General features: G+C 35.3%; 1 protein-coding gene across 1 annotated transcript; it reads left to right on the plus strand.

Moving 5' to 3' along the window:
- The first annotated feature begins 2,076 nt into the window (after nt 1-2,076).
- Nucleotides 2,077-4,176, plus strand: LOC113332868. Its single transcript, XM_026579366.1, has 3 exons — nt 2,077-2,460; nt 2,622-3,267; nt 3,608-4,176. Exons 1-3 carry the CDS (start codon nt 2,077-2,079, stop codon nt 4,174-4,176), a joined length of 1,599 nt encoding a protein of 532 aa, XP_026435151.1.
- The last annotated feature ends 10,430 nt before the right edge of the window (nt 4,177-14,606 follow it).

The following is a 14,606-nucleotide window of genomic DNA, read 5'->3' on the forward strand; positions in this document are numbered from 1 at the left end:
AACAAACTAAACATGTTGCTACTAGGAAATCTAGTAGAGAAGTCCTAAAACATGTGGTGGATAAAGGGAGTTTAACTCTTGCCCCTAATCCACCCCTTCTTCAATGAAAGTCATATACTGGAACCATAGAGGCCTGAAAAGACAAGAGGCCAAAGATAAACTTTCTTCTTTAGTTAATTCAAATAATCCCACTCTTGTTTGGGTGGATGAACCAAAAATCCATGTTAAGAATAAAAATATCAGATTACCTGGTATGCATCACAAAATTATCCACAATTCTTTAGATGGTAATAAAGGGAACATTTGGCTTTTTTGGAACTGTTTTATTAATTCTCCTACAGTTATTGCTTCTTCAAATCAATGCATCACTGTGGAAATTGGTGAAGTTTTAGTTACTGGTGTTCATGCTAATTCTTACACAGTAAATAGAAAAGAGTTATGGAAGGATTTATATAACATTAGTCTTATTGACAAACCTTGGCTTGTTTCGGGAGATTTCAATACCGTTTTATATGTGGATGAAAAAAATGTGGGAGGAATCCACTTTATCAAGCTATGCAGTATTTCCATGACTGTATTGATTTATGTGGTCTTCTACAGGCTCCTAATAATGGTTTGGACTTCTCTTTGTGTAATGGTAGAGCAGGTAATAAGAGAATCCTTTGCAATTTGGATAGAGCCCTTTTCAACCTGAAATGGCTAGATAAATTTGGTGGGTGGCATTATCATGTGGGGGCTAGAGGTATTTCTGATCATAGTCCTCTCATTGGTTCAGATACTATTATTCTTAGAATTCTTAATATACCTTTCAGATTTCAAAAAATGTGGCTTTCACATCCCAATTTTCTTCAGTTGGTGATTGATTCTTGGAATGAAGTGTTGTATGGTAACCCAATTTTTGTCTTTATGAATAAATTGAAAAGACTAAAGAAAATCCTTAAAATTTGGAATTGGAAAGTGTTTGGTGATGTTAAGATTAATCTTAAAAAAGCTGAAGATAAGATTATAGAAGAAACCTTGAAGTCAGATAATGATCCTACAAATATTTCTCTTTTGAAAAATTTAGTTGTTGCTAGAGGTAATTATGATATAGCTTCCAACAACTACAATACCTTCCTAAGAGAAAAGGCTAGAATTAACTGGATCAAAGATGGTGATGTTAACTCCAATTTCTTTCATACAAGTATTAAAATGAGGCAAGCTCAGAATGTTATAGCTGAAATTGAAGATAGTTTTGGGAATATTATTACTGATCAACAGGGCATTTCTAATGTTCTAATTGAATACTTCAATACCAAATTTGCTCATCAACCAGTCTATATTAATGATTCAATTTTTGATGCAGTTCCAAAAAATTTAACTGATGATGACAATGTCTTTTTGGAAACTTGTCCTGATGAAGATGAAATAAGGAATGCCACTTTTGATTTAAATCAGGATGGAGCTCCAGGGCCTGATGGTTTCACATGTGTTTTTTATAGAGCTACTTGGGACATAATTAAAAATGATCTGGTGCAGGCTATTCAATTTTGCTGGCAGAATAATTTGATCCCTAGTGGTATGAATTCCAACTTTCTAGTCTTAATTCCCAAGATAAAAGGTGCTAAGAATGCTAAACATTTTAGACCTATTGGTCTTAGTAACTTTTGTTTTAAGATCATCACCAAAGTTATTACTATGAGACTGAGTAAATACATGCAGCAACTAGTTTCATAGCAGCAGTGTGCCTTCATCAAAAATAGAAGTATTCATGAACAACTCCTATTAGCCTCTGAATTAGTAAATGAAATGCCTGTAGCTAGAAGGGGAGGAAATTTATCTCTTAAATTAGACATCTCACAAGCATATGACACTATGATTTGGGAGTTTCTTCTTAGAGCTTTAAAAAAATTTGGTTTTTCCATTAAATTTTGTAACTGGATTATGAGTTTGCTAAAATCTTCTAAGATCTCTATTATGTTAAATGGTGGACCAATCGGATTTTTTGGAGTTAGTAAAGGACTTAAACAGGGTGATCCATTATCTCCCATTTTATTAATCATTGCATAAGACATTCTTAGCAGAAATATTCACAAAATGGTTTTGGACAAGAAGATTCAACCCATGGTTATAAGGAATGGAATTCACCCTACTCACTTGTTGTTTGCTGATGACATTTTCCTTTTTTGTAATGGTGGACTGAAGTCTATAGAGAATCTGAAAATTTTACTTATGGAATATCAAGCTGCAACAGGTCATATAATGAATGCTGCCAAGAGTAAATTTTTTGTTGATGGAACTTATAATAATAGGAAAAGATTTATTGCTGATTTCTTCCAAATGAGTTTATCAATTTTCCCTGACAAACACTTAGGTGTTATCCTTGTGCAAGGTAAAGTGAAAACTATTCATCTTTGGCACATTTTGGAGTATATGCATATGAGACTAGCTGCTTGGAGTGTGAAATTGCTAAATTTTCAGGCAAGATTAACTCTGGTTAAGCATGTTCTTTCTAGTATCCCCATCTATAATATGTCCATCTTAAATGGCCAAAAAAAGTAATTGCTGCTTGTGAAAAAATTATTAGAAACTACTTATGGTTTGGCAATGCTGAGGATCAAAAATGTGTTACTGTCAAGTAGGATAATATCTGTGTGTCAAAGGAGGAGGGTGGCCTTGGAATCAGGAAAATGGAGGATGTTAATAAAGCTTCACTGATGAAATTCTTGTGGAAGATATTGCATTCTAAAGAGGAGTGGGCTAAATTTTTTCTAGATAAATACTTGTATAAGAATGGGAATTGGATTAATTACTATAAAAGATCTTCAGTGTGGCCTGGAATTAAATGGGTTATTCCTGAATTTAAAGAGAATACTAGGTGGATTGTAGGTACAGGGGAAAACATATCTTTATGGAATGATAAATGGGTCTTTGAAGAACCTTTGTGTCAACTCTTTCCTTCTCATCCTTATATTGCGGATCATCCTTACATGAAGGTACAAGACCTTATTCTTAATGGTCAATGGCAAATTCCTGAGGTCTTTCTTCAATTCTTCACCGGTGAACAACTACCAGTAATTAAAGGAGGAGAAGATATGTTGATTTGGTGCAGCTCTCATACTGGTCAATTCACTGTAGATGATGCTGTAAAGAAAATAAGCAACCATCTACCTAAGCTGCACTGGTACAAAAAAATCTGGAATCCTGAAGTTCTCCCATCTACTTCTGCAAAAATTTGGAAGATCACTAGAGGAGCATGTGCAACTGATGAGAATCTAAGGAAGAGAGGTTTTAATTTTGCTTCAAGATGATTCCTGTGTTATAATGGAGAAGATTTTATGAACCATATCCTATGGCACTGTGATTTCAGCCAAATTATTTGGTCTTAGCTTGGAGGTATTTTTCAGTTCCTTAACCCATTATCTTTTGAAGATATTTTCAAACTGTGCAAACAATCCAGTCCCGTGATAAAAGAAATATGGATCATCTGTGCTTTTACCCTTATGGTTGAATTATGGTTTATAAGGAATGATGTTTTCTATAATGAAGTGAAGCCTAATACTAAAAAAAATCCAAATTAAGATTCAGAAAGTGGTCCATGATTGTGAATGTAGAATTAAAGGTTCAGGTTGGAATACTGCCTCCGAGGATCAGGTTTTAATATTCTTCCTAATTCAAAAAAGAAGAATTCACAGGATTAGAATCATTGAATTATACTTCCATTTTCCTCAAGAGGGTGAATTGTTACTTTGTTGTGGTGGTGCCTCCATTGGCAACCCTAGTTTGGCTGGATATGGTTTTGTTGTCAGGGATCATAGTGGTGCTTTCATTTTTGGAGAATCTGGAGGTTTGGGGGTAGCAACCAACTATGTGGCTGAATTCTTTGCAAGCATTAGAGCATTGGAATGGGCTTCACATAATCATAAGACAAAATTAGTGTTGCAATCTGACTCAAAGGCTTGTATTACTTCTCTTATTAACCATAACATTCCCTGGTTTCTGTTGGCTAGATGGCACAGGGTGATTTCTGGTTTATCTGTAACCTACAGGCATGTGTATAGAGAGATCAATAATGCTGCAGACAATTTTGCTAAGAAGGGTTCTCATCTTCAAAAAGGGAAGACTCTGAGCTTCAACAAGAAACCTGGCAACCTTTGTCTTGAATATCCTAACACAATTTATTACAGATTTGTGTAAATTTTATATCTAGATCTCTTTTCATTTTTCTCTTTAGCTTGCCTTTTAGGCAGTTTTAGTCTTGTATTTTGGATCTTGGTTTTTTAATATATTTTTGGTTTTTGTTTAAAAAAAAAAATATCAGCATCAATACAATTCTTTGTGACTAAAAATATTGATTGCAAAATCTTAACAATTACTTTGGTAGTTGACAATAAGATAGATCTAAGAACCTGACAAATGAGTTTATTGAGATAAACAGAAGAGCCTTTTGTCGAACTCACATCACTTGGTTGAAAAGAGTTGATACCAAACAGATTTGTTGTTCCTTTACTGTTTGGAATACGAACCAAAGGAATTGTTCCAAGTACGTGACTTATTACAGGTCGGAGGCGTGGGAATACAAACGGAACTAGGTGAACTATAAGTTTAGTTGCTTGGTCTCAACTATACGAAGTTGGTTTGATTTTGTATAGCGGATAAATCCTGAGAGTATTCAATTCTGGACAAGGTCAGGGGGTTTTTCTGCATTTGCGGTTTCCTTGTTAACAAAATCTTGCTGTGTCATTTACTTTTATTTTCTGCAATTATAATTATTGTTATTATAATTTAAAGTAAATTACACAAACATTAATTTCTATTTATTTGATAGTAATCCTATTGTGCTTGGTTAAGTCCGAACCTCTTATCAAGTAAACATACTTCGTTGTTGTACTATCTCGATCTCGTATCCATAGACGATCACACGAAGTGTGAACCTATATGTTGTATTGTTTCGACACAGTCCATAAACAATCACTTTCGGAGAAAGGACTTATAGGTGAAAAGTTTTAGCTTGAGGTATATTTGGGTACCCTCGCCTTTTCAACTGTTTTTTTGCATCCCCTGAAAAAAAGAAATTTTACCAAAACTTTAATAAATATGCATCTTTTTTTATGGGATTATCTTCTTAATCCAAGGATACTCTAATCATAGATGATAAGATCAAACTATTACCAGTCTAGGCTGCAGAAACATGAAAAGAGGAAACCCAGGTATGCTTTCTCTTCCTAGTATTAATCTTTCAATCTGAGTTCTCCTCCTCTTCAGATCATCATTAATCCTTTTCTTATTTCTTTGTGAACTTCATGCTATAACCCTCACTTATTACTGCTTTTTTATTTCGAAATTTGTTATTACTGCATAAGCTGCGGATCCTAGTACATATCTCACTAGGTACTTCTTCACTAATTCTTACTATGGCTGAGATTTTTCAATACTCGGAAATTGGGTTGTCTTTTAAACTTACCTTGACCAGCCTGTATAGTGCAACACTTTTAGAACATCATTCTGAGGGTGTTATCGTATTATTGTTCTTTCACTGAAATTTATTAAGACTCGGGTTTGATTGTGCAATTTTTTAATATTCTGCTCTTTAAAAATAACAAACCATGAAAATCTTGGCATGGAACATACAAGGATGTGGTCAGAAGAACACTAAACAACACTACCAATCTGAAAGAAATAATTGACTTTTCTGTTGGAAACTCTCTGTCTGATTTTTCAGGTTCCACTCTGTGTCTAGCAGCTTGCACATCTCAGGCATCTGAATCATCTTATCTGTTAACATGTTCTTATTTTTCACTCAAAGGTCATGAACTTTCAAAGCGTTTCAAGTATAAACACATGATGAGATATGTCAATAAAATTCAACGAATAGCGACGAGTAGCAAACAAGCTCAAACTTGTTCAAAAAACCGCTGAGGTATGTAAGATTTTATCTTCTTCGAAGAAGTTAGTTTCCAAAGATAAGACAATACCACTAGAAAAAAGAGTATAGTCTAAACATTTTGATAGACAGGGTTCTATGAATTCCTTTCAAAAAGGTCATGGTGGACATATTATTGTTCACCGCAGCATAACTTGATTGTATTGTTTTTGTGCATCTTGTCTCATGTGCCTGGTCAAATTTGGAATTCTTTCATATCTAATTGATATTGGAAAGGACTTCCTGTTTAATCAATAAAAGAGGGTTATTCTCGATAATTCTACTCTCTTTAGGGTTGTGAATTGTGCGTGCGTGTACCTGTGTAGTTAAAAGTTCTGTAACCCTACATTCATTTTCCTTCTCTGAAACTCTTTTTATCTTAAGACTGCTTGTTGAGCTTAAATTGTGATTTCCTATAAGAAAAACCATATACCTATGGATACTCCATGCATCATGTCTTCTGATGGAAAAGATGTTAATATGATTGTTAAGCCATCAATCATGAAGGAAAAAGAGAAATCTCTATTACCTCCGACTTTGAAAAGAAAAAGAAGGAATGTGAGGAAGCATAGAGTTGTTCATTCAAATTCTCAGAAGTTTTCTGGTGTTCTTGAAGAGTTGAAGAAAACAAGGAAGGAGATTCAGAAAATAAAGGTTATTGTTATGAGGAGTCTTGAAATTTAGAAGGCCCTGGTTCGACATCATCATCCTAGAAGGTTTAGTGGAATTGATTTCTTTCTTCACGAACCGTATGTTCTCATGACTGTTGACGACAAGGAGTTCGGGGACGATAAATAATTTTTTAGAGGTCTCAATGTCTAGGAAAATTCTGATGAGAATTATTTCTTGTGTTTTTAGAAGGATTACTAGGGTTTGTAATAGCAATTATTGTAAAGTACACATAGCTATTTCCAACATTTTCATCTTCAATGTTTTTAGATTTATTTATTTAAATTCTAAGTTATTTGGAAGATGATTTTTGCAATTTTAATCTTTATGATTTTATATATTGCAAATTGTTATGGGATATGTTGTTTACGTCCGTGAACCCGTGACTGTCCCATACTTGTTCAAAAGTTATCTCTATTATATGTCAGTATGAAAGTATTGATAAAAGATAGAATGAACTTTTGAATACAAAAGTTAAAGCCTTTATGTCATTATTTTGATAAAAGAAAGGATAAAACTTTTGTTTACAAAGATTAAATCTATTATATGTCATTGTGCAAATAGTGATGAAAAATAGAGTGAATCTTTGTTTATTCCGCAATATTGGTTTTTCCCTGATCCACAATTTGTGCATATACTGTGTTGCTCCGTAAGTTTTCTTATGTTGACCAATTGAATTGATCATTTTTTGTGGTTGATTCAATTGAGATTTTTGGATTCAAATCTATGTTTTTCATGTGATTTGGTTATGTCCAAAGAAATCCTTCTTTTCTTGTAAATGCAAGGTCGCCTTTGTTGTTCTTTCGGGAATGACATTTTATGGGGGAGAGTTCTTTTTGAACTTGTGCTTTATTGCCAAATCTTTGTGGGGAGTGCGGTTGTGGAATATTATATGGGTTATCTTGTATCTTTATAAACTCCTTGATGAATGCATTTAGCTTCGGCTTTATGATTGCATCTAAATAAGTTTGTATGTTATTCTCTTTTGGTCATGAAGTATCTCTATGAAAATTTCATGAGGATCCCACTAGTTTTCGTACCTTTGCCAATTTATATTGACAAAAAGGGGGAGAATTAATGTGTATTTTTATACTACAAATACATATGGTTTACGGATCATTATGTAAGGGGGAGTGGTTTTCATGTAGAGATGAAGTATTGACTAAGGGGGAGTGATACATATCACCATAGTATTGTTGTCAAAGTTGTGATACAACTGAACTTTGATGTCGTGTAATAATACTATGACATTGTATAACAATGATTGAGAGCACTTGTTTTCTCATTGTTATCGCTACGGATCTTCAACAACTATGATGCTGACTTGAACACGTTTAGAATCATGGAGTACTTGGAAGTGACGAAGATTTTGAGTCGTGTTGAAGATGCCAAGGAGATCAAGCATTTGGATGAGAAGCTACAAAGTTTTATTGTATTGATAGTTTTGTCACTAAAATTGACAAAAGGGGAGATTGTTAGAGCACTGCTCGGTCGAACTCGCATGCGTTGTTATCTCAAGCATGTTTGTCAATGTTAGGGATCAAAACTATAAGTCTTGATTTCTAGCCTATTTATAGATGTCTCGGACTAGGATATAGATTGTGTAGTTGAGCATTAGACTTCACGACGTTCATCATTTGAAGACGAATAACTATTAAGGGGAGCTTGTGGAACTTCATCAACAAAAGGTATGTGGAGACTGAAACTCATCTATCACTTGGAAAGTCTATTTCTACTCTATCTCCTATATTGAGACATAAGTCGTATTACGATATAGTTTTCTATTATACACATTTGAGATTTCGAGTTGAGTTTATCTCGTTAACATATTTCTCGAAATATGTGTTGGCAAGCTTTCGCTTCGACCAAATTCATTTTATATTCTTGACGAAAGTCAGAATATGATCATGTGAAAATTGCCGAGAAACATCGTACATGGTTTGTGTGATACAATCATTTGGTGTAGACTTGGAATGTTTCGTTATGATTATTTCAATATCTTCAAAATTGCTTTGATGCTAATAGTGTGTGAAAACGGCTATCGCCATCCTCTAAAAAGTTTTCAATGATTGAAATAAAGAGTTTAGAATCAAATAACCATGTTTGTATATAAACATAGTGTGTTCTCACACTTGTGTACAAGTCCAAAACCGGGAACCTAAAGTATGTGTACCCGCGCGCGTACTGGCGTTTGTTGGATGTCTGGGAAAGTATGCGTACCCGTATGCATACTGGCGGAAGTCTCACGTCTGTGAATTTCTGCTGGAGTTTGGAAGTGTGAATTGGTATGTGCACCCGTACGCGTACTGGCGTAACCAAACTCGGTCCAGCTACTTAAGTATGTGTATCCATTTGCATACTTGAGTTGGTTACATTCTAAAATCGGTTGTACATGAACTTAAACAGTTATAAAAATAAGGAATGCAATCTTTGCAAACCATGGCTATAATGTTCATGAATTGATTCAAGTGAATCAAACCGATTTTGCTTCAATTGTGTTCTTGTATACTTCTATGAGAATATAGCAATTGAACGACTCTTTAACTAGTTTCATTTGAGTCATTTGAACTAGTTATGATTAAGATGAATATGGTTGATATGAGAGTTATCATATGGCTAACTTCGTTTAACTATTGGTGAGCCAACATGATGTACACGTTTGGGTACGGTTACATAAACCTAAATGAGGGTACATTTCATTTGTGTGCAACAAGCTAAGTTCGATCTAATGATTGAAATATATTAGCTTGGTTGAATCCATTTTTTCATCTAACGGTGAATATTGAATGTTTTATTACCAAGGTAACTTGGATTGTAAACCCTGATTTGAAAACTATATAAGGGAGAGCTCTAGCAACTGGGAAACCTAATCCCACACCTCCTGTGTGTTACTAGTTGTTTCAACTAGAGTCGATTATCCTTTAACCTTAGGTTTCTATCGAGACCCTGTATGTTAACGACTTCAAATACTTCATTGGGATTATGAAGCCAGACCCAACTATTTTCTTTGTAGTTGCGCGTTCTAATCTTTCCTGATTCTATCGTTTGAGTACTATCTTCTCTAAGATTTGCTCGAGATTTAATCTTCGATAGGCAAGATAAAAAGTAATCACAAACACCTTCGCCTCATCGTTTGTAATTCCACAATATCTAGTTTTTCCATCATACGATTTAGATTATTGTGAGGTGATTGATAATACTAGGCTGTTCTTTGGGAATATAAGACCGGTTTATCAATTGGTTCTTGTTCACCTTGATTTATCAAAAGACGGAACAAAAACTCATAGGTGTTTCTATGGGAGACAGATTTATCTATTCCAATAGACTTTTCTGTGTGAGACAGATTTGGTTATCAAGTCTTCGACTTTGGGTCGTAGCAACTCTTGGTTGTGGGTGAGATCAGCCAAGGGAATCAAGTGTGTAGTATCCTGCTGGGATCAGAGACGTGAGGAACGCAACTGTACCTTGAATCGGTGTGAGATTAATTAGGGTTCAACTACAGTCCAGTCCGAAGTTCATTGGTAGTATGCTAGAGTCTGTAGCGGCTTAATACAGTGTGGTGTTCAAACTGGACTAGGTCCTGGGGTTTTTATGCATTTGCGGTTTCCTTCGTTAACAAAATTCTGGTGTCTGTGTTATTTCTTTTCCGCATTATATTTTGTTATATAATTGAAATATCACAGGTCGTGCGTTAAGATCAATCAATTAGATAATCCGACCTTTTGTTGTTGATTTAAATTGATTGACACTTGAACATTAGTCTTTGGTACCGTTCAAGTTTTTCACATAATAATCAGGCTCGCAGATTCCTATCTGTTTGATTTGATACATTGTGAAACAGAGATATCAAACTCTTTGATATACTTTTCTCTAGATTGAGTCTGACTAACTAGTTGATTCTCTAGAAAGTATATTGGAGTAAGTCCTCTCAGATTTCCAAACTGATGTTGGAAATACTTTAATATTTACCTATTATTTATGCTTTCTTTGCGATTTTTCTTGTGAATTATGTATCTTATGTTTTATTTTGAGTTATTTAGGTACTTTGGAGTCACTGGGAGTAAAAGAAGGCGAAATCATTTATTTGGAGCGTAAAGGAAAAACGGTCTATTCATAGGCGAGTGATGGAGCTAGCTTGTCAGTTCTAGGGAACTGAAGGAATAAGAATTACGAAAACTTAACTGTCAGTCTCGCAGGAACGACAGTTGAAGGGAAAATTGATAGTTCAGCTGGTTGGTCCTTATCCAGTACTACATGGGTAGCTATATCGCTCCCATTTCCTACACAATACCTAAAATCCTGTGAGGAAATCATTTCCTATCATTAGCCATTATTTCTCCTCTCTGCTTGAAACCAATGGCGGCTCCAGTTCTTGTTCAGAGAAATCAAAGATGGAAGAAGGAAGATGGCTGATTAGAGAAGATTTAAAGAGTTTATCGTTGTATGATTCAAATGCCAGGTCTTAAGAAGGAGGAGATGTTGTTGCGTGGTTCAATCAATTTTGTGAAAGGGGATCTGAAGCTGACTCTAATGGAGCTGTTGTCGTTGAAGACTAGGGTTGTTGTTGAACTTGAAATCGAAGAACTGTGTTAACTTAGGTTCGATTCAGTCCGCGGTGGTTTGTATTAGGGTTTTAACAGAGATTGAGGTTAGGATTTTGTGTTGCTGTTTAAAATGAAGGAGAAGATGATTGGAATCGAAGAAGAGACAAAGAAGAATGAATTAGCATATGGGTTAGCTTTGAACTCGAGTATGGTGGAGATTTGAGTCTGTTGCTGGTGAATTTAGAGAACCAGAGTTGCGAAATCAGGGTTCAGATGAACAAGGAATGGTTTTGTATAGAATTGGTGGTTTGAGTTGTTGAAGGAATCTACATCTGCAGGTGATGTTGCAGGTACTTGTTCAGAAGCTGAGACAGTTAAGGATATGACTGATTCATGGAGATTGTGAGCTGCAGTCCAACTGTGTGTGTGATGGAGAAAGAACTGTGGAGTTTGAGGCAATGAAGCTCAGATAATTTGAGAGGGGTTTGATTCAGAGATTGTAGGCTGGTAAAGATGCATTTCTGGTGGTGTTGGTATCTGAGAAGGAGATGGCATGGAAGTGCAGGCATGAATTGCACTGATGTGAAGCAGCTGCAGTGCAAAAAGCTCAAAAATGGGTCTGTGGAATTGGCAGTGGTTATGCTGAAATGGGTGTTGCTGCCAGTGAAAATGGAATTAAAATGGGTTTGAGTTTGTGTGAGATTGAATGATGGAAGTGATGCTAGAAAGAGGAGACGTTGCAACTGCAGGCACTGATGATTATGGAATGGATTGAGCCTGGTGGTTTGCAACATAGAAGAACAAGTACCGAAACATGAGAGAAGATTGCAGTGTTGTGCAGCTCAAATAATCTGAAATGTGTTGGTTATATGGATGCAATGGCTAGCATGATGTTGATGTTAAAACTGAATTGATATATGCAGTGAGCACCAGCTGGTTATTATGAGCTTAAGGAGGTAGTGCAGCTGAACTGAATGTGGGTTGTTGCAGTAGGAAGATGCAGTTGTTGGAGGTTGAGATGGAATGGGAGCAAGAAGAGCAGGTGTTATTGGGTATGTGGTGTGGAGTTATGTTTGATGCTAAGGTTGTATGTAAAGTTGCAGTATGGAGCTGAAAATAAACTATGGTGATGACTTGGTTGATGTTGTTGTTGCTTATAAAGAGATGGATTAGGTGGAGAATAAGCTAACAAGGATCTGGACTGTTAGATGCAATGGACTGATGATGCAGTTGTGTGTTGGTATTGCTTGCAATTGAGAGACTGAGACAGGGAAGAAGAAATGAAGATTGTTGTGTAGAGCTGAAGTTGCAAATGGTTAAGTTATGCACTTTTTATGAAACTGGTGGTGCATCATTGCTGCTAAGGGTCATTATGGCGCAATACCAACTCAGGCAGTGCAAATGGCTTTGTCCAAGACCACTCAGCTCAGTCAAGCTTGTTAGACTCTGACTAGACCACCTGACTCACTTCAACTCGGTCTGACTTCTGAGTTGACCCGTTTGAACAGTTTTGATCGGTGGCTTTTACAGTCACCTAAAATGACTTTCCCAGTCAAATTCAGTCCAGTGACTCCAGTTTTCCGGCTACTATTTTTTGGATGAGAAATTTACTGGGATATTTTCTACATGGGTATTCTCCACTTGGATTTGGTGGACTTTGGAGATTGGACCTAATTTTAGAAGTTGGAGAAAAGCTACAAAAAGAAATATTTTTACAACTTTGGAGAGCACGCATTTTCTACTTGGAGTTTTGGAGAGCGACGACTAGGGTTTGCTTTCATTTATTTTTCGTCTTCTTCATTTCATTATTGATTATGATGAACTCAAAAGTTATGAGTAGCTAAACACATAATATTGATTATGGGATAAAGTTGATTTCTCAACATGATATATGATTCTATGCATTAGTTTTATTTCAATAATTTATTATTTATGATTCATGGTTTATATTGTCATATGATTTGATTGTTTGTTTGGTTGAGTCCGTAATTAATCCTTAGAATATTATATGATAAAATCTTAATCGTTTATTTTTATTTTAATTAATTTTTTAAATAAAATTATAAAAATTATACAAAGCTTTTGGTTGGTAACCTAGCAAACGATTGGAGGTGCAAGTGAAGATATAAATAAGACTTTCTTTAACACCTTCATATTTATTTTCCCATCCCTCCTAGTTTATAGGATCCAACCATTGGAGATGAATTTATGCTAATTGGGGTCTAAAATCTCATGTGTCATGAAAACCAAAAAAATTCACCCTCTGTTGGATATGCTCTTATGATGGATTTCACAGATTTTATGATTTAGAGTTAAGTCCACTATATTTATCTAAACGATATTTTCTTACCTATATAATTAAAAATCTAGACGGCTGTATAAAATCTTAAAAATATGTTGGATTGATTTTATGTTAAGACTTCATGTTGTAAATCATGTTTGTATTTTTCACACCGCGTAAGTGATAATGGAACACTTTGAAAATATCAGCTTGATTGCACAAAATAGATCACTAATTGAAGTGCTCCAACAGAAATTATAAAATGAATCGCAGAAGCTCCAACCTATATATTGATGCTCTAGCCATAACCTGAATAATACGGTTTACCAGTGACATATTTATGACTTGAGCGGCACTCTCCTAGATCTTCAGAGTCACTTCTATGGTTCAAACAATTGGCTCTTGCAGCTTGTTTGGGAGTCACCGGCTCCAAATGCGTAACCGGTTTCACCGATTTACTTGAGGATTTTCTTGCTCCATGGATTATTGCAGAAACAAAGAATAAAATTGTCTCAAAAATTCGAAAATACCAAATAATGCATCACCTTAGACGATGCACACGAAGTCATAAAAATGTCATATCAAATATATACATGCATTCATGGAAAGATCACTCCATGTTCAATCAGGTCATGACTCTCATGCATTATCACTTCAAAAAAAACACTCCAAGTTAACGAAGATCAAATCATCTCCCACGATTCGATCGCTTCGTCAATAGAACCATTCGTCCATCCTATAGTATCCTCGTGCTTAAAAGGCTAAATAGTTAAGAAGCAAAGTGATAAACATGAGCACAGAGAAAGACAACAACTCTGAATGAGATAAACTCTCTATGTGTATTTCAATGGGTAAAATCTCCCAACTTATAAAGGATTACAACAGATAAAAAAGGAAGAAAATATACAAAGATATATGACCATAATTGATCGTACAATGATTGTACAACACCTAGATAACAAGGATATATACTCGATAACTGCGTATATACATGCCAGGATGTCAAGATATTATGATATCTTAACACCCACACCCCCACCCCCCTCAGACTCAAGGTGGTATAGAACGCATCTTGAGTCTGGAAACCAAGAATTGTAGACGAGGTGCAGGATGTGACTTGGTGAAAAGATCAGCAATTTGTAACTCAGACTTCACATGAGGAAGAGTAATTGTACCATGCTTGAAATGATGCCTTATGAAGTGACATTCA

Source organism: Papaver somniferum, unplaced genomic scaffold (assembly GCF_003573695.1).
Source record: "Papaver somniferum cultivar HN1 unplaced genomic scaffold, ASM357369v1 unplaced-scaffold_132, whole genome shotgun sequence".
Lineage (NCBI taxonomy): Eukaryota > Viridiplantae > Streptophyta > Magnoliopsida > Ranunculales > Papaveraceae > Papaver > Papaver somniferum.

Excerpts from the sequence above, each read along its gene's own strand:
- LOC113332868 (XM_026579366.1), top strand. The coding sequence starts at position 2,077 with ATGGTTTTGGACAAGAAGATTCAACCCATGGTTATAAGGAATGGAATT. Across the intron at positions 2,461-2,621 it reads TGAAATTGCTAAATTTTCAG|GATAATATCTGTGTGTCAAA; the intron begins GCAAGATTAACT and ends ACTGTCAAGTAG. Across the intron at positions 3,268-3,607 it reads TGAGAATCTAAGGAAGAGAG|GTTGGAATACTGCCTCCGAG; the intron begins GTTTTAATTTTG and ends TTAAAGGTTCAG.